This window comes from Vulpes lagopus, chromosome 5 (assembly GCF_018345385.1).
Source record: "Vulpes lagopus strain Blue_001 chromosome 5, ASM1834538v1, whole genome shotgun sequence".
NCBI lineage: Eukaryota > Metazoa > Chordata > Mammalia > Carnivora > Canidae > Vulpes > Vulpes lagopus.
In genome coordinates this window covers 14139118-14166254 of record NC_054828.1, presented here as the reverse complement: position 1 = coordinate 14166254, position 27137 = coordinate 14139118, and the positions used below count along the sequence as shown (strand labels likewise).

At 43.0% G+C, this 27137-nt stretch overlaps 1 protein-coding gene across 3 annotated transcripts in view; it reads right to left on the bottom strand.

Annotated features, from left to right (window-relative positions):
* The window catches only part of LARGE1 (LARGE xylosyl- and glucuronyltransferase 1), a 522915-nt gene that overhangs the window by 74294 nt on the left and 421484 nt on the right, over positions 1-27137 (bottom strand). For all 3 annotated transcript variants that reach the window (XM_041755794.1, XM_041755793.1, XM_041755792.1), the window contains exons 8-9: positions 9099-9211; positions 7137-7262 (exon numbers count right to left, since the gene is read on the bottom strand). In XM_041755794.1, the coding sequence (XP_041611728.1) occupies positions 7137-7262; positions 9099-9211 (239 nt within the window). The remainder of the gene's footprint in view (positions 1-7136; positions 7263-9098; positions 9212-27137) is intronic.

Sequence of the window (27137 nt, the reverse complement as noted above, 5' to 3'; positions counted from 1 at the left end):
CACTTATCTCTACTCATCATTTAGGGATACTGTGTACTTTGTAAAACGGCTTAATGGCTAGAAGATAATCCAGAATTTGTTTTTTCGTTAAGCCAGTTTTGATAATTTATACATATCTAGGATTTTGTTCATTTTATATAAGTTCTCAAACTTTTGACATAATTTTGTCTACAGCATTCTCTTAATATGTCCTATAATTATATATTATAGCATAATAATATTATATATTTAATTTATTATAATTATATTTAATATATTATATTTAATATAGGACATAGTATATTAGATTATATATTTGTATCTATTTATATCTTTATATATTAGATTGAAAACTCCACAAGGTAAAAAACTTTTGTTTAATTTCTGCTGTATTTCTAGAACTCAGAAAGATGATTGGCTCAAAGACATGTAGGGATTGAATACATGAATCTGCATTTATGGCTTCCTATTTATTTATTGGTGAGTTCTCTTGTTATTTTTCAATGAGTCCTGCCACTGCTTTGCCTATTCTATCAGTTCCTTTCAAGAAGCCCACTTTGGACTTTGTAGAATAATTTGTTGATCAATTTCTGCTCCAATCTTCTTTATGCCCTGCCTTTTATTTTTTAAATTTGTTCCAATGTTCTTTATTTATCATCTTAAGTTATAGACTTGGCTTATTAATTTTTAGCCTTTCTTCTTTTTTCCCTTCTTTTTTAATATGAAATTTAAGGCTATAAATTTCCTCATATATTTGTATCATTTCACTAATTTTGACATGTATCGTTTTTATTTTCATTCAGTTCTAAGTAGGTGTCAGTTTCAATTATGATTTCTTAGAACCATGAGTAATTTAAAAGTATGGTTTCCAATGTCCACAATAACTAAACTGTGGAAGGATCCTCGGTGCCCATCGAAAGATGAATGGATAAAGACGATGTGGTCTATGTATACAATGGAATATTACTCAGCCATTAGAAAAAACAAATACCCACCATTTGCTTTGACATGGATGGAACTGGAGGGTATGATGCTGAGTGAAGTAAGTCAATCGGAGAAGTACAAACATTATATGGTCTCATTCATCTGGGGAATATAAAAAATAGTGACAGGGAATAAAGGGGAAAGGAGAAAAAAATGAGTGGGAAATATCAGAAAGGGAGACAGAACATGAGAGACTCCTAACTCTGGGAAACAAACTAGGGGTGGGGGAAGGGGAGGTGGGTGGGGGGTGGGGGTGACTGGGTGACGGGCACTGAGGGGGGCACTTGATGGGATGAACACTGGGTGTTATTCTATATGTTGGCAAATTGAACAATAAAAAATAAATTTACAAAAAAAAAGTATGCTCTCAGTTTTAATCAAATATTATATATATATTTTAAAGATTTCATTTATTTATTTGACAGAGAGAGAGAGAGAGGGAGAGAGAGAGGGCACACAAGCAGGGGGAGCGGCAGGCAAAGGGAGAGGGAGAAGCAGGCTCCTTACTGAGCAGGGAGCCAGACGTGGGGCTCCATCCCAGGACCATGGGGAAGGCAGATGCTTAACTGACTGAGCCACCCAGGTGCCCTTCAAATATATTTTAAAAAAATCTTACTGCTGTTAATTTAATTATACTGTGTCATGGAGAATATATATATATATATATATGTATATATATATATATATATATATACACACACACACACACATACATGTTCAAATTTATGTATATGTATGTAAATTTCTTGAAACATATTGAGATTTGCTGTATGGTCCAGAACATGGTTACTTATAGTAAATGTCTCATGTGAGCTTGAGAAGGGTGTATATTCTCTGTTAGGTACAAGGCTTCTTATTTGCCCAATAAATCAAGATTTTTAACTGTGTACCTCAATCTTCCATATTTTTAATCCACTTTCTTGGGTTGATTGATCTTCCGATATTTGATAAGGATACATTAAAATATTCTACTATGATAGTAGATTTGTCGATTTATTTTCTGGAGTTCTACTTAGCTTTGAATGTGTGTGTGTGAATATATCTAATATGCATGCCATAGTATGAAATGTATACAAGTTTAGAGTTCTTGTATCTTCTTAGTGAAAACTTTTAATAAAGATTTTAGGGCAGCCCGGGTGGCTCAGTGGTTTAGCGCCGCCTTCGGCCCAAGGTGTGATCCTGGAGACCCAGGATCGAGTCCCACGGCTCCCTGCATGGGGCCTTTTTCTCCCTCTGCCTGTGTCTCTGCCTCTCTCTGTCTCTGTGTCTCTCATGAATAAATAAAATCTTAAAAAAATAAATAAAAAGATTTTATTTATTTATTTGAGAGAGAGAGAGGAGAGAGGGCACAGAAGGGGGACTGGGAGAAGGAGAAGCAGACCCCTGGCAGGGAGCCCGATGTGGGGCACAATCCCAGGACCCTGGGATCATGACCTGAACAGACACTTAACCGACTGAGCCACTTATGCACCCTTAAACTTTTAATTTTTAAAATGACCATCTCTACACCTACCAATGCTTTGTCTGCTACCAAGACAGTTATCTTGGTTTTCCTTCTCCAACATTTAACTGTCAATGTGTTAGGTAGATCTTTTATAAAGAGCATATGTTGAATACTATTTCCTGTTCAGTCTGACAATGTGTCTTTTCCTCCCCAAACGTAGTTTACTTTTTTGGTTATTGATATATTTAGACTTATTTCTACCATCTGATTTCTTGCTTTCTCTTTTTCCTATGCTGTCATTTTTTCTTGCATTCTTCTCTTTTTTTCTAAAGATGGAGATATTTTGGTTGGTTGTTTTGGTTTTTCTTACTCCACTCACCATCTCACCCACCATGAATTTATAAATTATGCATTTTTCCCAATTCATAGTGCTTAAGCTTAAAAGGTTAGCAAGCACAGCTACCTTAGCACCTAAAATTATTTCGTTCCCCTCTCCAACAAAACACTGATTCTAGAATACCTTAATTCTTCTAATCATGTTCCTCTTGACTTATGTGATATTGCTGTTATTTTAGGTATAACCTTTCTAAGACCACAGTTACATACTACTTTTTAGAAATTTTTATTAGGAATTCCTACATATGTCTGATTTGTCTGTTCAGCATTCCTTCTTGGACCTGGAATCACAGTCCTTATTCCCGAAATAAATCCTTTAGAAGTTTCTTTGAAGAGCTATGTTTGTGGTAAATTCTCTTTGCTTTTGCTCATCTGAATATTCTTTCTCTTGTGTTGCTAGGTATACAATGTATTGTTGTGGTCACCTAGCACAGTAAAAGTATTACTTCTACACTTCTGGCTTCTGTTGTTGTTGCTAAGAACTCTTATTCTACACATGCAATGTCTTCGTAGAGAATCTGTTTATTCTCTTAGTTATTTAAAAAATCACTTAAAGGTGCTGCAGTCTTACTCCTATAGATCTAACATAGCCTTCTCTTTCTTTAAACTGCTTGTATGTATGGATACTTTTTAATGGTTCTGGAAAATTCCCACTTACTACAAAGATGCCTCACTTCCAATTTTCTCCATTATCTCCTTCTGACAGTTTAATTAGACATATCCCAATATCTGAACTTCTCTCTCAGTTCTTCTCTTTCTCCCTGTGTGCTGGGTTTTGGATAATTTCTTCAGCTATCATCTCTTCTGGTATTCTCTGTTTAGCCGGGTCTAATTTACTGCTTCAAACATTCATTTAATTTGTAATTTCAATAATTATATTTTTTACTTCTAAAAGGACTATTTGATCCAAATAGGTCCATTTGCCTTTGAGACTCTCTTGTTCCTCCATCATTTTAATTCTCTTTTATTTCTTACACAAAATAAAAACCCTTATGTCTTATATCTGATGAGTCTCATACCTAAAGTCTTTGAGATTTAATACTACAGTTTCTTGCCAGGACACCTGCACCCCAATGTTTATAGCAGCAATGTCCACAATAACCAAACTGGAAGGAGCCTTGATATCCACTGACAGATGAATGGATAAAGAAGATGTGGTCTATATATATAAAATGGAATATTACTCAGCCATTAGAAAGGATGAATGCCCACCATTTGCTTTGATGTGGATGGAACTGGAGGGTACTATGCTGAGTAAAGTAAGTCAATCAGAGAAGGACAATAATATGGTTTCACTTATATGGGGAATATAAGAAATAGTGAAACGGATTATAGGGGAAAGGAGGGGAACTGAGTGGGAAAAATTAGAGAGGGTGACAAATCATGAGACTACTAACTCTGGGAAATGAACAAGGGGAATGGAAGGGGAGGCGGGGGGAGGGATGGGGTGACTGCATGACAGGCACTGGGGGGGGCACTTGACGGGATGAGCACTGGGTGTTAGATTATATGTTGGCAAATCGAACTTCAATAAAAAATATATATATATATATAAAAAAGGAAAAAATAATTCTATAGTTTCTGCCCTCTCTCATGGCGGCTTATTTCCCTTTGTGTTTAGGGATTACGGAATGAGAACTCATTTTTCTTGAAACTTCATCTAAAGAATTCATTCAAGTCTTTCTTGTTTTTGAGACTATTCTTCTAGATCAGGTTTCTGTTTACTTCTGCCAGGTGCCTGGCACATTTTCACTTTTTTCTTTCTATTTTTGTCCTACACGTACAATCTCAGCTCCCTCAAATAATATGAGCACAAGCTTGAAATGAGAAATTCTTAGGGGAAACATTTCCCTCTTATTCTACCTAAAGCCAAGGATAAAACATTTAACAATGTTTTATTAACACCTCTATCATCTTCTCCTATAGATATTTTTAAACTTGTTATCCACTGAGGATTTCACTTTTCCTGGATCCTGACTTCCAGCAAGGATTTTCTAACGGTCCTCCTTGGGGTTGGAACCCAAATTCCCACTCACAGCCTTTCAATGGAAAGGTTACACATATAATTTTCCTGACTGGCCTAATGTCCCAGTGTCGCTAACAATAGCATTCTTTTGTTCGAATTATATAGTAAATTATGTAGTTACCTACTTTTAACCAGGCCTTTAGTTCCCAAGGATTAGCAAATACCCAGCCAATGTCAGACCCAGTTTCTTTTTCTTTTTAAGATTTTATTTGTTTGAGAGAGAGACAGAAATAGTGGGAAAAAGAGGAGCTCCAGGAAGGAGAGGGAGAAGCCGGCTCCTCGCTGAGCAGAAAGCCTGACACAGGGCTCGATCTCAGGACCCTGGGATCATGACCTGGGCTGAAGACAGACACTTAACCGACTGAACCCCCCAGGCACCCCAGATCTAGTTGCTTTTTGCTTATCCTACTGGATCCATACTTTATCATCATTTCTGGCCTCTGCTTACTTCATTTACTTTATGGATTGATAGACTATGCTTTCAAATCATTAAATTTTTTTTTAATCTGGTACTTTTTGGTGTTTTCTACAGGATTGATTTTATTTTCCTCACCTTTAAAATTCCAATTCATGACAGTCTTGGAAATATTCCTGAGTACGTCATATATTTTCCTTATGTCTAAGAAATACATGACATAGTGAAGAAACTACATAAATGTTGATTGAAAGAATGAATGATGGAGGTACTTCTGTTTTAAACACTCCCTAACATTTTGTAAGGGACTTCGGGTACATAAGAAAACAAAAACAAGTTTCTTTCTTTTTAACTAGGTGATTTCACTGCTGGAAAGGTGAACTTTAGCCTGTTCATTAGCAGTTTATATTTGTGAAAATTTGAAAATAGCTAGAGTAACAGGAGTGGTGCATTAACAGAAGAGTACAGAATTCTATGTGCATTGGGACTATAAGTAAGAGGCAACACACACCTGTGGACATGGGCCAAAAGCTACTTGGAAAAGATGGATTTATTTGGAAAGCAAAGTTTGGGTTTTTCCTTTCATAAAACTTTTAATGATTGTTATCGCAATGCCAGTAAATTTAAATGACATAGGGGCACCTGAGTGGCTCCCTCGCTCAGTGGCTGAGCATCTGCCTCTGGCTCAGACTGTGATCCTGGGGTCCTAGGATTGAGTCCCGCATTGGGCTCCCTGCAGGGAGCCTGCTTCTCCCTCTGCCTGTGTCTCTGCCTTTCTGTGTGTGTCTCTCTCATAAATAAATAAATAAATAAATAAAATCCTTAAAAAAAATTAAATGACTTAAGCTCTCTATGGTTGCATGTGTCTACTTCCTGTCTGATATAGCCAGAGAGGCAAACACATGTGCTGGCAGACAGGCTTGGAGGCTGTGGTGGGGCTGTAGTGAAGGGGGGGTGAGGAGGTATGGGGACGTATGGATTTTCCCTGCTTTGGTACCTGCGTCCGGGTGTCAGTAACCACTGGTCAGCTAGGGCTTACAGATATTTTGAGGTGGGTCACCTAATGGGCCTGTTTGTATTCAGCTGGTCGGTTGGGGGTCACTGTGGGCCCTTCTACCTTACACAGGTTTCCATGGTTCAAGTGGGTTGCCTAAAAGTCATGGCTATGTTCATCCTTCTATTTCCAGGCCCTACTACGATGTTTGGTACCTAGAGAGAGAGACAGAAATAGTGGGAAAAAGAGGAGCTCCAGGAAGGAGAGGGAGAAGCCGGCTCCTCGCTGAGCAGAAAGCCTGACACACCTGGATTCCGTCACTATTACTGCTGCGGGGGTAGAGTGAGCCATTTGTGTTGGTGCCACCCCCCCCCCCCCCGAAAACCACCACAGCACCTGGTGTGCATGTCCTCCCCCCACCCCTGGCTCATTTCCTCACACATGTCTCTCTTCTGGCCACAAGCGACTTGAATGTAGGATGGAAGTTATTCACGTCTGCAGCACCTGGCACAGAGTAGTCCCTCAATAAATGTTTTTGTTTGAGTTAAATGACTGGATTTGGGGAGCTGACATGAACCAAAACGGCTGGTAGCAGGTGGCAAGAAGAATAACCATATGCAAGCTGGTTCTTATGCAGGGAGGCCTTATGCTTTCCAGAAAGCCCAAACAAGAGGGGAAAAAAAACCAACAAAAACAAAGGAGAAAAGCACAGTCTTTCTGCCCTTTGACGCCCTTATCTCTCTCACCACACTGCACAAAAAGCTCAGCCATTCATCCCCCTGAAGAGCGCTCCCCATCCAGCTTCCCTCTGCTATTGCTGGACACCCCCCCCTTCCTCCTCCTCCTCTTCCTCCTTGAAGGTCTGCCCTACACCCAATGTAGCCTGTCCTTACTTTACCTTCAGATCAGACACATCCCTGTAGCACTGCTCAGAGCGGGTATGGTCCGACAGCTGCACGTTCCAGAAGCAGGGGAGCTGATACACGAGAAAGGGGTTCTGTTTGATGACAGCGTTGAAAATATCCTGCAAGATAAAAGCCAGACACAGTCAAAACAGTCAGGTGGGCTTCACTTAGGATGCCAACTCTCGTAGTGCACCACCTCCTGTGCAAGGGCCTCTCTTAAACCTCCTGCTCTGAACGTAGGCTGGCTGGCACTGCGGGGGCATTTCCTCTTGCTTCTCCTAGCTCTAGAACCAAGCAGTTGTGTTTGCTTAGAGACAGGGGGATGCCCCACGCTGACCTGATGCTCATGGGCTCTCCTGGTCTCATAAGGCGCCATCAGGCAAGGGGATGTGGGAGCAGAGAGGAAGTATCTTTCTTACCTGTGCTGGGTTATATTAAATGAAGTCACTTTTCTGCCCCTCTTCCCACCTCATCGAGGAGCCCTGTGTCATCCATTCCAAGCCTCCAGGAGAGGAAACTGCATGATGACAAGTTGCTCCACTCGCTCAGAGGCTGAGACAAATTATAGATCCTGTTTTAGCAGCTCTTCCTGGGGCTTTTGGTGGACTCGATGATGGATGTGCCTTATTTTCCTGCAGGCCATGGTACCCGAGTACACACCCCCACCTCCAAATCCTACTCCGACTTTTCTAGGAAGGCTTTCCTTCTTTCAGGGCTTTTGTCCAAGCTTTCGCTGCACCAGGCCATACTTATTAACTAGCTGCTGACAGGTGGTGCCGGGAGGTGAATTATGTGCCTTTGCAGAAGGAGATGGCTGGATAAACTATCCTCATTGGACACGGACATGCAATTGCTAGCTTTTGGGGACACACTTGAGTCATTGTGACCTGACTTAAAATATGATGATGGAGGACAATTTTCCCCTCAGGTTTAAAACAGCTACCTGGGTAATTTTTAACTCATTCATTATACCAGACCTCATGTTTGAAAAAGGAAATTAGTTTCTGGTTGCTTGGGAAATACTGAATAATAAGAATGCTAAAAAAAAAAAAAAAAAAAAAAAAAAAAAAAGTATAGTAACCCTATAGAGTTTCTTGCTTCCTCTGCATTAGAAAACTTTGCAAAAATACAATGAATTGGACCACTGAACACAGAGCAAAAACATGGGAGTGAGCTTGCTTTTTGGATGAAGAGGAAAGGATAAAATGCAGAGGACCCAGGGAAGTCTTATCTCCATTTCAACACGGCCAGCTATACCAAAGGGAACTCAAAGTCTAAATGTGTGACCCTGGTAGAGCCAAGGTCAAAGGCTCAGGCACCTGCATTTTCCTAGCAAAAATGAGAAACGGGATTTTTATCAATTTATGTTAATGGTTTTGTGGAGTGCATAGGCTTCTTCAGATCGCCTGAATTAGAAGTCAGTTAACCCTGCCAGGCAGTTTGTCCCTTCCATTTAAATGCATTTCCCTGGAGGATAAGGTCATAGCACAGGTTGTAAGCAAAAGGTGTTGCTTTAAAAGTGAGAAAAGCAAAATGAAATCTTGTCTGGGAAATATGCTATGGTACTCCAGAGTTACAGGAGTGGAGCTATGCATCTCACAGCAAGACAAAGACAGCGACCGCCTCTCAGCACATCTGACTGCCATTTACTTATCAGTCTGCTTCAATAAACTAGGAGCTCTCTGAGGCCAAGGACTGCCTCCTTCACTTAGCTCTGCAATCCTATTGCTGAGCATCGTCCCTGGCATACAGTGTGCAAAGTCTGCAGAACGGACAGTGAATTCACAAACAAGCTCGGCTGTTGTCTTTGGCAGACAAGCATAAGGCAGATCTATCTCAGGGCACAGTCATGCAATCGGTGGAAAAATAATTCAGACCCATCTATTTTCAAGTTTCTTTCAGAAACAGTACAAGGGTGTTCAAGAACAACTGTACCTTCTAACATGGCCACTCACCTGGTCAGCTAAGGAGGTGGACAGCATGCCCATCAGCTCCCTCTCTGCAGTCAGCCTCCACATCTGCTCCCATTTCATCTTCCGTAGTTTATCCAGAAGCAGCAGGATCACTCCTGGGCAACAGCATAGGATGGAGGAGGGAAAAGCAGTAGTAAGACACAGAGCCTGGCATACCTGTCCATATTGTGGAGATGAACACACCTGGATTCAATCCCAGGCTCTACCAGTGACTCAGTATGAAACTTTAAACATTCTCTCTGAAGCATCCTCAGTGTACGGAGAACATTACAACAGCCTCCAAGACTGCTGCAAACACTAGGTGAGATGGGCAAAACAGCCTAGCACTTTCTGGAGATGGGATGGTGGTGATGGGTGCACAATAATGTGAATGTACTTAATGCTTCTGAACTCTATACTTAATGGTATATTTATGTTATATTTTGCCACACTATTTTTAAAAAGACTCTAGGACTGCACCTGATATGTAGTACATTCCCTATAAGCATTAGGTTCTTCCCCATGTTTTTTTTCTGGAAATATGATAACCTTCCGAGGTTTAGCTGATGGAAGGTGTTTGCACAATATATGCCATTTTTATCTTTATAGATAAAAAGCAGCTCCTCTGCAATTTTATTCTAGGTAAGTCTGGCCAATTTGCTTTTGCATTTATTGACAAGTCACAGGAGCTGGATCCAGTGTTTCTGACTTCCCAAGTCTTCTCTGGTCCCGACAACCAACACATATGTAAAGTACAATGAAAGCAGTGCTAATGCCAGGTCTTTAAGATGAGCTCCATTTTTGTTTTGTTTTGTTAGTCTTCACGGGGAGGGACCTGAGTCAATGGGGGATGGTGTAGGGAGAGAAGGTGTCATCGTATTCTGTTATTTATCAAAATGTTAAAACAACTACATTTATCACTCAGGCAAAAATTAACTAGTGCAAAAAAAAAAAAAAAAAAAAAAGCACATTTTGGCTTTGCTGAATGATTGAGGCGCAGCTGTCCACTCCCAGGTCAGCTGGAGCAGGCAGAGAAGGCACAGAGCACAGAACACAAGGAGCCAGCAGGAGAATTTCCCCGCAGGCCACTGCAGTTAATTTGGTGCATGGAATTGTAGCACCCATGGGCCCCCACACCAATCCTGCTCAGGATGCTTAGCTCGGAGGAATGGCCAGCAGAGAAAACTCTAGGCAGCTGACAAATGATCTTTGTTGATCCCTAGTACATACATTTCTAAGATTTTTGGAAAGAAACTGATTCCCCAAATCACACATAAATGTCAACTCTGAGACCTAAAAAACAACAACAACAACAACAACCAAACAAACAAACAAACAAACCAAACATATTCCAGGGGCACGTATTTGGAGAAAAAATAAAGTCACCATTTCATCAGAGGTGTTTGGTCTAGTAGAGTTGAAATTTAAAAAATATGGCAATGGTAAGAATGGGGTAATACACAGATCTGCACTCGTAAGTCAAAAGGTCAAATTACATTCTTTTGCATGTTTCCTTTGTGGTTTGCTAGGTTTTGCATGCATCTTTTCACTTAATGCTCACAAGATCCTACAGGCTAGATATGGTCATCCTTATTTTATAGGTGGGGAAACTGAAAGCCTAAGTCAGACACCTGAACAATTCACAGTATATCAGAGAAGCTACACTAGATTTGAGCTCAGATCTGCCTGGCTTCAAAGTCAGCGCTTCATCTACACCACACAGACTGGACCCCCAGCCCTGGAGTCCTGTGACTCAGGCCAAGACTTTTTCCTTTTCTGATTTTTGGTTTTCTGTATCTGTGAAATGAGAAAAATGCTACTTGCCCTGTGCAGCTCAGGAAGCTGTTGTGCCCCCTAATGGAAGGCTAGTAAATGTTTAACCACAAGCTCTCAAGAGAAAAAACCCTAAAACTTGATTGGTAGCATTTGCCGATTCCCATGGTGTAAATACTCCCACCCTGGCTGATTTCAAGGTACCAACGTGATGTCACTGAACACCCAGTTGGGAAGAAATGCACACAACTGACTCCCCCCACCCTTAGTCAGTGTAAGCTAGCTCTAGGACACCACTGAAATTGTTCATGGAAGCACTTTTAGAAAGAGTGAAATTTGCCATGCAAATACTATTTGCTTTTTTGGGGGAGAAAGAAAATTAAAATTTATAGTTACAAACCAAGAGAAAACAGTGACGGATTCAAGAAAATTCATCCCAATCTAACACTGGGTATCCCAGTCAAACACTCAAAAGACAATTTCATTAAATCTTACTGCAAAACTAATTCTAATTAGGTTGGATAGATGCTCTAATATACAGAGAAAATGGGTAGAAGCCATAAACAGTGATGGAAGGTATTAATGTACATTTTCAAGTCTCTAGAGATGTCAAGAGATCTATCAGTCTCAGGGGACTGAACGGAGAATTGAGGCTTTTAAATGGTGTTAAGACTTGTTAGATCCTCTGTGGCCAGTGTGATTCCACCGTTTGCCAGGCTCATTGAAAAGAGGCGGGCGTCTAGAACAGAAGCCTAGATGCAGAAATGTGGGGCTACTCTCCCGGTTACCCAGCCTTTTCTGTTGTGTGATGTTAATTTTTAAAAGCATGAGCCCTTCAATCCAACAGAAAAGTCTAGAAACTAATATGACAAATACCCACCACCCCAGTTTAATAAATGCTAATAATATACTGCCACATTTGTTGTGAATAATAAAACATGACAGATAAATCAAAAGGTCCTTCATCTTACTCTGGCTCCTTTTCCCAAGGGTAACCACTACCCCGAGGTGGTTGGGTTTCACTTCCATGCATGCGCTTATAGTTTCACTCCCTGTGCATCTATTAATCAACAATATATGCTGCTTCTTCGAGTGTCTCAGAGTGCCTACCTTCAATTCTAATTTTCTATTTCACCCAAAGTTATGTCTTTAAGACTTAACCATGTGAAGATTTCAATATCTAGTCTATTCATTGCAATCACTTCATTCACTGTATAACCCTACCACAAGTTAACCATTTCCTGATGACATTTGGGCTGCTTCCTAGGTTTCTCCTATTATATAAACAATGTTGCAATTAACAGCCTAATTTGTTAGATATACATCTGAGGGTTTAGCTGAGGTCTAGCTTCCCAGACTGTACAAGGACTGCCGTGTTGAGGATGCTGCTTGTCCCAAAACATCTCGAACTACTCCACCTTCCTCCTCTCTTACATTCAGGCCATCATGGTGTCCCACGGAGTCTATATTTAAAATGGCTTTTGTGTCTCTTCCTTTGTTGACTCATTCAGTAGTTAGCAAGCACCAATGTTGTGCAAACAACTGAAACGGACTTGTGTGTGTTTTTCTTCCCTACTTTCCCAGTTTCATGGGTTTCATTCAATATTAATTCAACATATATTTACTAGGTGGAGACCATTCAGTCTTGGCCAGGCCCATCCGTGGAAGACACACAGACCATCATGATTCAAGTGCACAGTGACAATGTACAACGCTTATCAAGAGAATGCAGGAGGGAGGCCTTAGTGAGCCAGGATCCAGGGCGTGGATCAGGCCAGGCAGACAAGGCAGGGATGTCTGAAGAGACATGGACAAAGGCAGAACAGCAGGACCGGGCATGTGGGAAGAGGTGTGTGTGATGGTGGGACAGCTGAAATAGAGCCCTTTGGGACAAATGTCAGGATGTGACCCTGAGCAAGTGAGTGGGGTATGGGTCAGGAAGGGCTTGTATCTGTGCAAAAGGGATGCCTTCCAACCATTTTCAATGTCATTTCTTACACAGAAAATGATATCCTTATAACTTGCTTGTGGCTGGAAGGGCTGATCCAGAGACAAGGTCTGGCTGCCCATTCAGGGGCGCCCAGGACTGAAGGGATCACTGTTTTGCATCTATCATGCACAGGTGTCACACTGGTTGGCAAGTCCTGCTGAGGACACCTAGGAGTAGTGAAGGATTTCGAGCAAAGGAGTGACCACAACTTTTCTGTTTCAGAAAAGCCAACCTAAAATGTCGCTTTATCAAGTCACTTCATAGGCTCAAAGGCCTCAAGTATCTTAGATAGTCTAAAGAACAAGCTGTTAATTCCTTAGCTGGGCACACCAGGACCATCTTGCCACGATTTACTTTTTTTCCTTCCAACAGACCATTCCTTCCAGCAAACATGGCCTGATGGCAACTTGCCACTTAACTAACTCTTTCTTTTCATACTTGACAAGCCAATATGCAGTTTTTCTCCTTAGAATCCCAGAATGTTTACTAAATATACTACTGTCCATTCCCTGATTCAAACAGAATCCAAAAAAAAAAAAAATCATGAGCAAACATGTTACAAAGCTTATGAACTTCACTGTCAGCTTCTGTATTCAAGAGCTTTCACATTTATCCTCCTCTGACTCCATAACATTCTTAGAAAGGAGACCGGCTAGTCATTATTACCGCTTTTGGATAGATGTGGGCAGTGAGGTGCTAAGAAGTAAGGTGAATCTCCAATGTCATGGTAAGTGCCTCCTGCTGCCCCATCTGGGAAAGGGTCTGCATCCTATAACATTAGAACTAATGAAGACTGTGTCCTCCATGTGTCAGTAGGGTCTATGGAATATGTCTCAATGCTTTTTTTTTTTATATTTTATTTTTAAGTAATCTATACACACTCAAAACAGGGCTCAAACTTACAAACCCAAGACCAAGAGTCATATGCTCTACTGACTGAGCCAGCCAGGTGCCCCTGTCTCGATGTTTTGAAGGACAGCCTCATGGTAAACATTAATGACAAATGTGTACTTGGCCAACGCAGGCCAGCATGAGCTCATGGGATTCAGGGCTCCCAGCACCTACCACCTGGCCATATGTCAAGAGTTTCTCTTGACATGTCAAACAAACCAGTGGGGCCCCTGTCTGATCTCCAACCATGGCGCCTGCATTCAGAAGTTATTTCTTGTATAGTTCATCTGGGGTGTGTTTTGAGCACCTCCTATTAATCACCAGGTTAGCTGGTAACTTGGCAGTTTATACAACACAGCCCTTGCTTTTAGGGACCAAGGCCTAATGGGAAAGGGAAATGGGCAACTGAGAAAAATGCAAACACTGTGACAGATAAAAGATGCAGTAAGAAGCATGGGATCCAGTAAGGGAAATAGACTGTGATCTGAGTGTGGAGGGAAGCATTAGGGAAAAGCTTCCTGAAATAAATGATATCTAACCTGAAAGCTAAAGGATACAATCATCTACGTGAAGGTCAGGCCAGACAGGCTCATCCTCTCAGGGATGTGAATGCCTACCAGACAGCAAATATTTTCTACCATGTTTGAACAGCAGACCTTAAAAGATAATGAACCATTTCCCTCTCTTCGCCCAAAAAATGAAAATTAAAGTGGCCACATTAAATTGTCTAGCATGGGTGAAAACGTTGGTCTTTGCTCATAAATCTGTAATTAACAACAGGTTATTTGTACAATAAATATCCCCACATCCTCAAGCTGAGGCTGTGGAATGGATTCTGGGAACACAGATGTTTCTGTCACTATCACAGAAGAGGAAGCTGTTTATAACATGGAAACCCCAAGTTTTTCCAGGTGGACTTGAAAACAGTAGGGTTTTGAGTCCTGACATTCTCTCTTACCAGCAACATCTCTTGAAAAAAGTCACTGGGATTCTGAGCCCCAGTTCCTCCTCTGTAAAATATGGGAACAATCCTGCATTAACTCCAACATGATTATGAGGACTTAAAAAGTCTATCTTTAAAAGTATCTGGTATATGCCATGAGCTATTCTTTCCTACCTCAAAGTAAAAATCCTATGACATTAAGAAGTATCTAGAACAGCCAGCGCAATGCTCAATATGGCTGAACTGAGAAATATTAATTAATAAATATGCATACCTAGTAATTTTCCCAGTCCAAATTCACTCATCTTTCTAAAAATATTTAAAATCCCCTTGTGTGCAGAATGCCCCGCACACTTAAAAATTCTGAAATATCTGCAAGCCCATGTTCCTTCTCAGTCTTCTATCCAACAGGAAGCTGATGGTATCCCAACCAGCATGATCAGGAGGTCCTCGGACTCTTAAGCGACAGCTAAGGGATAAGACCCATAAGAACAAAAAACATAATAATAAAGGAAAGAAAATTTATCCCGAGTAAAATTAGGTGCATCAAGGATGTTCCTAAGCAGCTAAAGAGTCTCTGTATAGACTGTTACATATAATTACTTGGATACGCATGAATGAGAGAATCTGCCTGTTTCTTCAAAGGTTAGGAGTTTGCACACGCATTGTACAAGCGCTGAAAAACAACATTTCTGAGAGAACATAACTCTAGCTGTTTACTGACCTCCCTCCTATGGTGCTGGGGAGATAGCCTAATTAATGATTGTAAAGGCCTTTGAAAATATGAAGTGGTACATAAAAGCTTATAAATAACAGTTACAGAAACTATACATTTCCTCATTAAGGTGTCTAATTATCACTCACTCTACTTGCATAATTCCCACTAGAATGAGTACAAATTATGTGCATGCATGCAATGTGGGAGCAAGCTTTTTAAGTGAATTCTGGTTAAAATGATGAAAATGGCTCCTTCTGAAATTAGACCCTTTCGAGCTGAAACGACGCAGATTTGGCTTTGCAATGCTTGCCCGGAGTTAAGATTGTGACACTAAGCTTTCCTCCTGTCAGGGGGATGGTGGTGCCAAAAAGCTTGACTTTGGCCTTTGCCTGGCATTTGCTGCTACATGATCTGCCCATTTCCATACTTGCTGTCGGGGTTCTGGGAGCATGGGGCGAGCCCTTCGCTCTGGAGGCCAGCACTCTGCACGGAGGCAGCATGCCTTCGATGTGACAGGGGCTCCCAATGGAGCTGATTGGGAGGCATGGGGCCTGCAGGGCTTTACCTTCAGCTGTTGTGCTGGGAGCAAGAGAGACGAACACCAAATAAATTAAAAATCAAAGGCTTCTCCCGTGAACATCTGGTCCAGCGGTAGGGCATTTCATCTGCAGATCAGAGGGCAATGTTTCTGCTTTTTAAATTGAATATGCAGCAATGGCTCTGTAGCCAAGATGTCAGGGAAAGAAAAGTGGGGGTCTTTGTAGAGAGGAGGGAGAAAATAATGCTTTTTAAAAAAGAGCCAGATATTGGTTCTTACCAGGGGACTGCAAGAGGGAGAAGAGATGGGGAGGTGGTGATGGTGCTGGTAACACTGCTGCCTACTAGAGATGAGGGCTTTCCTTACAGACCCTCCGAGTCTCAGGACAAACCTGCAAGGTGGATGGAGTGATCCCCATCTTGCAGATGAAGAGACAAGGCTCATGCATGCATAGCTAGTGAGTGGCAAAATTAGTCTCACTCTCTGATCTGTGGCTTTTCAAACACTCCACGCTACCTCCTAGTGTATGTCCGTGTGCATGCTCATGACTAGATATGGCAAGATGTAGCTGCATCTGCGGTCTCAAGATGAAACAAGTCAGGTAGCTCCTGGAAAACCAGAAGTACATGCTTGAAGGACTGTGTCTGTGAAGACCACAGGCCATGATCAGTTTGCTTGTGTGAAAATTCACAGGGAGACCAAGTGTTCCATGAGGCCAGGAAAGGGAGGGTTTGTGCACAGGGTGAGGCCCGATCAGATCCATGAGGGCATGGGTGGCTGCCTGCCAGCCAAGAGAGATGCCAATCAGCACAAGTGTTTCAGAATTGACATGTCATCTCTCCCGGTGTGTGGTGTGGAGGCCCTCATCTTTGTGCCTGGGCCCTCTCAACTATACTCTGAGCCCACTCAACTGTACCATGGTGTGTCATAGCGCCTCCTGAAGGCACTCTTCAGCATGATGCAAGGCTTTTGTTTCAGAACAAGTCTACCACTTTTTCTTTCCAAACAATGTTTTTCCAGTCTATAGTGAAGCTAAATGATCCGGCTCAAATTGGCCTGGTTAAGGCAGACTCCATGCTTCCTTAGTTCAGAAGGAGAAACGGAGGCTATGTGCCTCCTTTAGATGAGATCAGAGCAGGTTTCAGATTCAACCTCCGTTCCTAAACTCACAGTGACTACACACACTGAACCAGTGTGTTAAAGCAGGTGTGTGGGAAACAGGGTTAAGTCAGTAAATTAAGCTTAAGACACATGTGGTTTAAATAAACAATATTGGCTGCATCAGGGTGCCCAGTGAGCCTCGAAGGGGGCTACTGCATTCAACATCTCCCAGATTTATTTACCAGGGCCTCTTCTCCCCTTTCCTCCTGGGAATCTGTAGGATATTGGTTTTCCTTCACTCCGAGTCCTCACTGGCTGTCTGCATTTTCTTGGCCTGGAATCTGCCCTGCAAGGGCCAACACACGAAGATACAAATCTGTTTCCCTATTCCTTCAGCACTTCCTGTGGTTTTGCTGGTTTGGACCAGAGAAACAAAGCTGTAAGTGGGCACTGTGCGTACTTCTGTCCCAGTGGCTTGGGGAATGCAGGGGCTTTCATCCCGGAAATGTTCTTGAAAATGACCCTCGAAATCACCACTTCCCTCTCTCCCACTTTGAAGCGCTAGAGCTCTCTTCTCATGTGTGACCCAACAGAAGGTGAGTTTATTAAAAACCACTTAATTTAAAATCCCCTGCTGATTTTACCTGGGACTTACTTTTGATCCTATAAATTAAAAGCTCCTACTTTTTGTTTTTAAAAATCTTTTCCTTTCCAAAAGCTCTTGAGCAGAGAGAAAGAGAAAAAATGGAAATCCTCCCACCTGAAGCCTGAATTTGCTGGGGTTTTTGAAAGTGTGCAGGGATGGTGAACAAAGGGCTGCGCAGACCTCATAAAAGGCTGGTGGTCACTCACTCACTCACTCCCTTATCCATTCAATTAGTATTTATGGAGGAACTTCCACGTGCCAGGCACCAGATATATGGAGATGGAAAACTCACATGGTCTCTACACACCAGAGTTGGCAGGTGATGTGGGTACTCAAACAGAGAGAAGTGTGCTTGCTGGGCAGGCAGGCTTGGTTCAAAAATACACGTATCCCTGGACAGATTGTATTTGGTTAAGATTGTGATATGGCTAAGAAGGTTTGTGGCATCAAAGAATATTAAACTAGAAGAAACCTCAGAACATTATCAAATACAAGCCTCCACCCATCCTCATCTCTCTGAGGAAACTGAGTCTCAGAAAGGCTAAGTGGCTGGCTCAGAGTAAAATAACTGGCATGAAGTAAACAACACTTGAGGCTCCTCAGGACCCGACTCTTCCCCTGGGCTTTCTCTTTGTCCCCTGCTCCCCACTTTGGTCCAACCAAACTCTTTAAATCTCTCAGCTTTCCTCGGTCCTTCTAGACTCCTGGGCCAAAATGAGGGGATAATTTCTGGTCAGATGTACAGATCCAAGGAGATTCTACAAATAGATCTTCTTAGCCAGAGAGTGTTCTTTGCAAATAACAAGCAGAGGAAAAGCATTGTTGTGGTGAGTGCCCCCAAGAAGGTAGGTCCAAATCCTACCCCTTGACCTGTGAATAGGATCTTGTTGGAAAACAGTCTCTGCAGATATAATCAAGTTAGGATGAGCTACACTACTTAGGACTGGGCCCTAATCCAATGACCGGGCCCTGATAAGACATGGGAACAGACACAGAGGGCAGGTCATGTGACAATCAGGCAGACACTGGAGTGATGCAGCCGCAGCCAAGGCCCACCTGGTGCTGCCAGAGCTGGAAGAGGCAGGGCAGGAGTGTGGCCCAGACAATACCTTAGTTTGGACTTCCAGCATTCAGAACTATGAGGGGTGCCTGGGTGGTTCAGTTGGCTAAGCATCGAGACTCTTGGTTTTGGCTCAGGTCATGATCTCAGGGCTGTGGGATCGAGCCCTGCATCTGCTTGAGTTTCTCCCTCTGCCTCCCTCCCGGCCCCAACACTCTCTCTCTCAGATGAGTAAATAAATCTTAAAATAAAACAAAACAAAACTTGAAAGAATAAACTATTGAAGCCACATGGTCTGTGGCACTTTGTTACACGGCAGTCCGAGGAAATGGACACAGTGCCCAGACCCCAAATCCACCTGATTCTGAGAGCCCTTGGCTGTTGTCTTAGGCCAAAACTATTACTGCCATTTTTCTGGTTTGGGCAAATTTTCAGATAATCATTAGGTTGTAGAAAGTAAAGTGATTTTGCCCATTTTAGATAGCAAGTGATAAGAAATACCCATGGCAGGAGGAACCATGCTTGCTGAAAGGCTGTAGTTTTGGCTTTCCTGCCACCCAGAAAACCCACAGGGAGATGGAGTGTCTTATAGGACCAGCTCTGAGACGAGCCAGCCTACCATGGCCAGGCCATCAGACCTCGGGAGATGACAGATACTGAATAGAGACATTGTTGACGATGCCCAGGCCACTGTTATTAAGGTGGTTATTAAAGACTCTCCAGCCTACCTCTGCCAGCAAGAAGAAAGTATTTTCTGGAGCTGTCTATGGGAAAGAATATAGAGATCCCAAAAAGTGGGTCTTAAAATTACCAGTGAACAAAATGGGATATATTATGATGTTTAGAAAAGCCAGAGGTAGACATGAGAACCGAGGATAGCACTACTGAGTCTGTCTGGGAGGTCTGAAGCCCGACATTTTGCAGGTACAGAAAAGTAATTATTCGCTGAATAGAAGTCAGACCTGCTGACCAGCTTGTTGGCATGGAGATTTTAATTTTTTACAAATAATGAGCCCGACTCTCCCTACCAGTCTGGCTAGATGCTCCACTGCACAAGATCATATCTCATTTACTTACCAAGAAGGCGGAGACAATGTGGATGGCCGAGCAATGCTGACCAGCTGAACGTATGCTGGAGCCTGGCTGAATGCTGAGCTAATGGAGTGCAAAAAGGGCAAGAAGCTTTTTGCAATTTCAAACTTAAACAAAGTGAGTCCACATGGAAGGGTGCACTATAAGTCTCTTCATTATTCACATGCTCAAAGAAAAAGCAGGTACTGCAAAACAACCAGTGAGGTAGGTAGGGTTCACAGCTGCCTTCTTCACTCTCCTCCCTACACTTATGAAGTGGAAAGAAGCACTTCTCGAACATTTCTTATGTGCCAGGTGTCTCTCCAGGTGGCATATTCTCCATCTGTCTGCTCCGGCTCCACTCTCTGCTTTTCTCTGCGCCCTGAGAGCCACTTCCCTACAGATGGAATTACCTGGGATCCCTGGGGGCCGATTCCTGGTTGGAAGCATCTGCCACACACTGGAGGGGGGTTGGAAAGAGAGGGTGTTCCGTTCCCACGGACTGTCCAGTTTGGGCAGTATTTCCAACAGGGCCTGTGTCTTCTCCAGCTTCAGCTTCTGCTTCTGCTGGGCAGCCATGGCTCTATCCTTCACTGCCTTCTGGCAGCATTATCTCCTCCCTTTCCTTCTTGTTAGGGGCTGAAATGCATTCCCTTCAAATTCGTATGTTGAAGTCCTAACCCCCAGTATCCTGGAATACGAACGGATTTGGAAATAAGACCTTGAAAGAGGTGTGAAGTGAAACTAAGATGATCGAGCTTTGCCCTGCTCCAGTATGACTGGTGTCCTTATTTGTGAGAGGAGGAAATATGGACAAACAGGCACAGAGGGTCAACCAAAACACAGGGAGAAGATGGTCACTACAGACCAAGAAGAGAGGCCTCAGAAGATACCAACCCTGTGGACAATCTGATCATAGACTTCTAGCCTCCAGAATTATAAGAAAACATTATCTCTCCAATCATGAAATGGGCTAAAGACATGAAGAGGAATCTCACAGAGGAAGACATAGACATGGCCAACAGGCACATGAGAAAATGCTCTGCATCACTTGCCATCAGGGAAATACAAATCAAAACCACAATGAGATACCACCTCACACCAGTGAGAATGGGGAAAATTAACAAGGCAGGAAACCACAAATGTTGGAGAGGATGCGGAGAAAGGGGAACCCTCTTACACTGTTGGTGGGAACGTGACCTGGTGCAGCCACTCTGGAAAACTGTGTGGAGGTTCCTCAAAGAGTTAAAAATAGACCTGCCCTACGACCCAGCAATTGCACTGTTGGGGATTTACCCCAAAGATACAGATGCAATGAAACCCCGGAACACCTGCACCCCGATGTTTATAGCAGCAATGTTCACAGTAGCCAAACTGTGGAAGGAGCTTCGGTGTCCATGGAAAGATGAATGGATAAAGAAGATGTGGTTTATGTATACAATGGAATATTCCTCAGCCATTAGAAATGACAAATACCCACCATTTGCTTCAACATGGATGGAACTGGAGGGTATTATGCTGAGTGAAGTAAGTCAATCGGAGAAGGACAAACATTATATGTTCTCATTCATTTGGGTAATATAAATAATAGTGAAAGGGAATATAAGGGAAGGGAGAAGAAATGTGTGGGAAATATCAGAAAGGGACGAACATAAAGACTCCTAACTCTGGGAAACGAACTAGGGGTGGTGAAAGGGGAGGAGGGCGGGGGTGGGGGTGAATGGGTGATGGGCACTGAGGGGGGCACTTGACAGGATGAGCACTGGGTGTTATTCTGTATGTTGGTAAATTGAACACCAATAAAAAAATAAATTTATTAAAAAAACAAAACAAAACAAAACAAAACCCATTATCTCTGCTAAGCCAGACAATTGTGGTACTTTACTATGGCAGCCCTAAGAAACTAACACACATCTCTTGCTCCAGAAGTGGTAACAGCTCACTGCCTCTGTGAGTCTCTGGTGCCTCAGCATCCCTGTTGATACTTTCAGTGCCATCAACTCACAGCATAAACAGTCCCTTCACTGGAGCACCTTAAGTCATCTGATGGGATCTTATTACATGTATATTATAATCATTTAATCCCCTGGACTATTCTGTGAAATTGGGATGATTATGCTCAGCTTGCAAATAAGGAAACTGAGGCTCAGAAAGGTCATATAGCTAGTGAGTGGCAACGCTGTGATCTCAACTGAGGTCTCTAAGGGCACAGTGTGCTGACTCTGTTAGATCTGCAGCATGCGGAATGAGAGGCCCATGGAGTGGGAAGGACCCCTGGACAACATCTAGAGCAATCTCTTCATTTTGTAGATGAGGAGAGCAAGATGCAGAGAACTAAGCTCAGGGGCCTAATGTCAGGAAGCTTTTGCAGTAGCAGAAGTAGGGCTTGAGTGCAAGTCCTTCAACTCCAGCTTTGGTACTTTCTGTTGCTTCCCTGACTGGAAGCAACAACTCTCAAGCCTCCCACTTGGATTGTCTGGGGATTCAAGCATAACGATGAAGAATAAGGGTGCCAGCATCAATCCACGTTAGCTCCGTGCTTACTAAATCAGCTATATGACCTGGGGCAAGTAGAGTGACTTCATTACTGCTCTGTGGGTCCCTATACTCCTTTGTAAAACGGGTATTCATAAGAACTCAAAGGACTGTTGTCCTAAACCACTCAGCAGAGGGACTTCATTTGATAATGAGCTATTGTTTTATCTGAGGTAGACTCAACTCAGTTCTTCCTACTGACCTGTGGGCACTGGATTCACTGCCCAGAAGCTGAATGATGATAAATGATAACACTGATAACTAACAAGGGTGGCCACGCCCACTGCTGGACCCCTACCAGGCTTCGGGTGTTGTGCTAGGCATGCCCGTTACCTCTACTCCTTATAACATCTCAGAAAAGTTGAAAGTAACTAAGCTCAGCTTCAAACCTAGTTTTGTCTGGCTCCCAAAGCCATGTGTTTCCCAGGATGGTTGTCGATGAAATGAAATTGGATAGGCCTTATAAGCAAACCGGCTGCAAAAAAACCTTCATAAACCTAGTCTACACTTATGACTAAGATCCATAGTCATCATACATGCTTTGCACCACATACTGAGCTGCCAAGGGTGGCCGTGTGTCTGACTGCACCCTAGGTTCCAACGGTCTGTGACACACAGCAGGTCTGCTCACGACAAGTATAATGATCTGCCTTGGTGTTGCGCTGAACTCTGGAGAGTTGCATTTCAACAAGCACAGTGCCTAGAGCAGAGGAGGGACCAGATACGGCCCCTCTGTTAACATGAATCCCTGTTACACTAAAGCTAACTTCAAGGGGACGTTTTAACGGCACAAATGGCAGTTCTGTCTCCTAATTTCCTAGCACGATTGAATTTCTAGAGAAGGATTTGGGTTTGGTCAGGTGCTGGTGGCCAGCACTGTAAAGACTTGAGAGTCTGAGACACAGGTTAATTCTGTTTTCTGGGGCACGTTAGCTAACTTCTGTCAACTTCTCCTCATAGTCTGTTAAACGGTTATGGTGATATTACACTTATTTTTTCATTCAACTGATGTCTGTTGCGAACCTACATACAGAACCCATTCTGAAAACAGAAGTCATTGTCCTCATGGAGCCTAGATGCTGAGAGAAAAGACAGTAAGTAAGCAGGTTGAAGATGTAGCATGTTGTCTGATGATAACAATAAAGCAGGATGGGAGGTAAGGAGCACTCGGGTGGGGATCTATTGAAATTTTAAATGGATGGTTGGCAAAGGCTTTCTCTTCAGAAGGTGATATTTGAGCAAAGACCCACAGGAGGCCAGGGACCATACAATGCCAATATGGGGTAAGCAAGGAGGCCGAAGCAGCTACAAGTGCAAAGGCCCTGAGGGAGCTGATCTGCTGTGGAAACAACCTCCTGGCTGCTGTGATAGTTAAACAAGATAATAATCCATTCGAAATATCACATTTATAACAAGTGCTCAGTAAATGTGAGCCAGGACTATTAACATTATTCCCGTGGGCACACAAAGGCCCATACCTACTGCAGAGCGACTCCAGCAGGCGCTGGAGTGGTAACCCTCTGGGGTGTGAACCTGCGCTAATGAATGAGCCTATCTGTTCTCTGCCAGCCCGATGTGGGCAGTCCACAGGCCGTCCAGTTCACAGGAGAGGATTTCCTATAAATTGGATTAGCAGGGTACCCACTGAATGCTGGGGAGAAAGAAGAGAGAACTTAATCCAGCTTTGTTGTGGTGTCAATCATTTAAAAAGAAGGTGCAAATTTACCCTGATCCAAGCTTTCAGGCAAGAGGGGAGAATGTCCTTCCCTTGATAATGTTTCTGGCGTTCAATAAAACAGAAAGAAGGAAGGAGTGGGGGGGCGGTGGTGCCAAACTGCATTATCCTCCTACAGATCTACTTAGTGCAGGGTGGGATTTCTCCCTGGAAATAAATTTCTGCTTCTGTGAGGTGGGGGGAGGGGACATGTGGCTAGAGCTATACCTATAAGCAATTATCTGGGAGGATCATGGGTGCATGAACTCCTTGTTGGGAGGTGGGGATCCGTGTTTGTGTGGCTTTTAAGAGCATGCAGCCATCCTAAGCTATACTTTCACAGACACTGAAATTTGAATTTCATATATTTTTTATGTACCACAAAATATACTTGTCTTTTTTTTCATTTTTTCCCCTCAGTTATTTAAAAATGTAAAAATCATTCCTAGCTGAGACAGACTAAAGCAGGTGCTGGCTACATTGGGCATGCATCACTCCCTGCTTTTCTAAACAGGTTAACATCAGGGAGATATCAAGTAAACTAAGATTAAGAAAGAAATGTTTCTGGGGCACCTGGGTGGCTAGGTGGTTAAGCATCTTCCTTTGGCTGAAGTTGTGATCCTGGGGTTCTGAGATCAAGTCCTGCATCGGGCTCCCCACAGGGAGCCTGCTTCTTGCTCTGCCTGTGTCTCTGCCTCTCCCTGTCTCTCATGAGTAAATAAAAATCTTTAAAAAAATTTAAAAAAGAAATAAATATTTCCTCTGTATATTTGCCTGGCCACTCTAATTTAATCCTAGATTTGCTGAAGACAAGTGTCGTGTTTTTGATGCCTCTGTGGAGCATAGCTAAAGATGTGCTTGTCTGCACCGTGCTGGGCACATGGTCCGTGCCGGATGCCTGGGGCCCAGTGGGCCGAGCCTGCCTCAGCGCAGCAGCGATGTCTCTTAAGACTGGTAATTTCTCTCGCATAATTGTCTGAGCGGAGACCGCCTTTACTTGTAGCAGCCCCCGAGGGCCCCACAAACCAATTCAAGCTCTTCTGGACCATTCTGATTCAAATACATCTGACCTGCTGTGGGGAAATGTCAAATACGGTCTAAAAGGACACCTGGCAACTGCGGGCTTAGGAGTACATGGGGGATGTTTAAGCATAAAGGTGGATGACAGGCACAGCTTTCAAGGCAACGGGCAGACCAGGAGGCTAGTCTCTCTCTTTCTAATGTCACTGGCATTTTTGCTGGGTTCTGTTACCCCTGGGGGAAAGGAGAAGATAATGGGTCAGAATCCAGGCAACAAAGGGGGTGCAAATTAAACTATGGGAGGTGCATCTCTGTACCCCCTCTTCCCTGCAGTTGAAGAACTTTCTCTCTCTGGGCACTCAGGCATTATAATCTTTTGTAATTGTTTCTAGGTCTTTTTTAAAATGTTTATTTAACTTTATTGAGTAACTGACACATAACAGTATATATTTAAGGCATACAATGTGATGATTTGATATTCCTTGTAGAATGATTACTAAGATCAAGATAATTAGCACATCCATCACCTCGTATAGTTAACACAGGTAATTCTCCGAAGGAACTGAAATTAGGAACTTGAAGAGATATCTGCACACCCATGTCCACTGTAGCAGTATTGTAAACAGCCAAGATAGGGAAACAACCCAAATGTCCTTTGATGATGAATGATAAAGACAATGTGGTGTGTGTGTACACACATACACCAGGAATATTCTTCAGCCAAAAAAAGAGAAGGAAATCCTGCCATTTGTGACAACATGGATGAATCTGGAGGGCATTCTAGGTCTTCTTGACAGCAGTCTGAGGACAGGATTCTGGTTTCACTAGAGTATGCCTGGAGCCTAGCATGGTGCCTGATGTTATTCACAGCTAATACTCAAGATATCTTTGCTGAATGAAGGTACACAAAATCAAAGAGCTATGGAGTCCTGGAATCTGGTGATGTTTAGGGAAACAGGTGGCAGGGGATAAATAAGAGGGAAGGAAGGTCCAAAGAAAGCTGTGGAAATGCCCGAGGGTGTCTTTATAACACAGGTTTTGGAAAGATAAGGGGGCAGGCCCATCCAGTAGAAAGAAACCACTTGCCTGGTTTTAGAGAAACTAATGATGGAGAGGGTCCCACATCAGATGTCCTTTTTTTTCTTTTTTTTTTTTGATTTGTTTATTCATGAGAGACATGGAGAGAGAGGCAGAGACACAGGCAGAGGGAGAAGCAGGCTCCATGCAGGGAGCCCAACGTGGGACTTGATCCCAGGACTGCAGGATCACTCTCTGGGCAGAAGGCAGGAGCTAAACGGCTGAGCCACCCAGGCATTACAACACATCAGACGTTCTAATTGGTTTGAGGTGAGCACTGGACACCAGGGCTTTTAAGATCTTCCCAGGGGACTCCGGCGTGCAGCCATGACTCTGAAGTACTGTTCTACAGTGAGATTTTTCTTTTTAAAGATTTTATTTATTTATTTATTTATTTATTTATTTATTTATTTACTTTACTTACTTACTTACTTGTTTGAGAGAGAGAGAGAGAGAGAGAGAGAAGCAGACAAGACCCCCTGCTGAGCTGGGAGCTTGATACAGGGCTCCATGCCAGGATCCTGGAATCGTGACCTGAGCAAAGGCAGACCCTTAGCAGAGCCAACCAGATGCCCTAAAGTGAGATTTTGAATAACTGTGCTAGCTTTACAAAGGATGTAGTGGGAATGAAATGAGATAAATCATGAAGTGGACTTAGCACAGGGCTCGGTACAGAGCAAATGCTCTGCACCTCCACTGGCTCCTCTGTCAAATGGGGATCACGTGAGCTAGTGCACAGGAAAGCCTGGGGGGACTCTAAGAGATGGGGACTGTGCAATGGAGAGACCTCAAGGAAATCAGATGCCGCCCACCATAAATATGTCTTCAGGGAAACCGTGCCCTGAATGAATGTCAGAATATTTTCTTAAGGCAGAAAGAGGTAGGATCATATCCTACCTTCCTTTCCTTCCTCTGCAAACTGAACAACACAGGTGTCAGGGTCACAGCTCCTGCAAGCTCTTGCT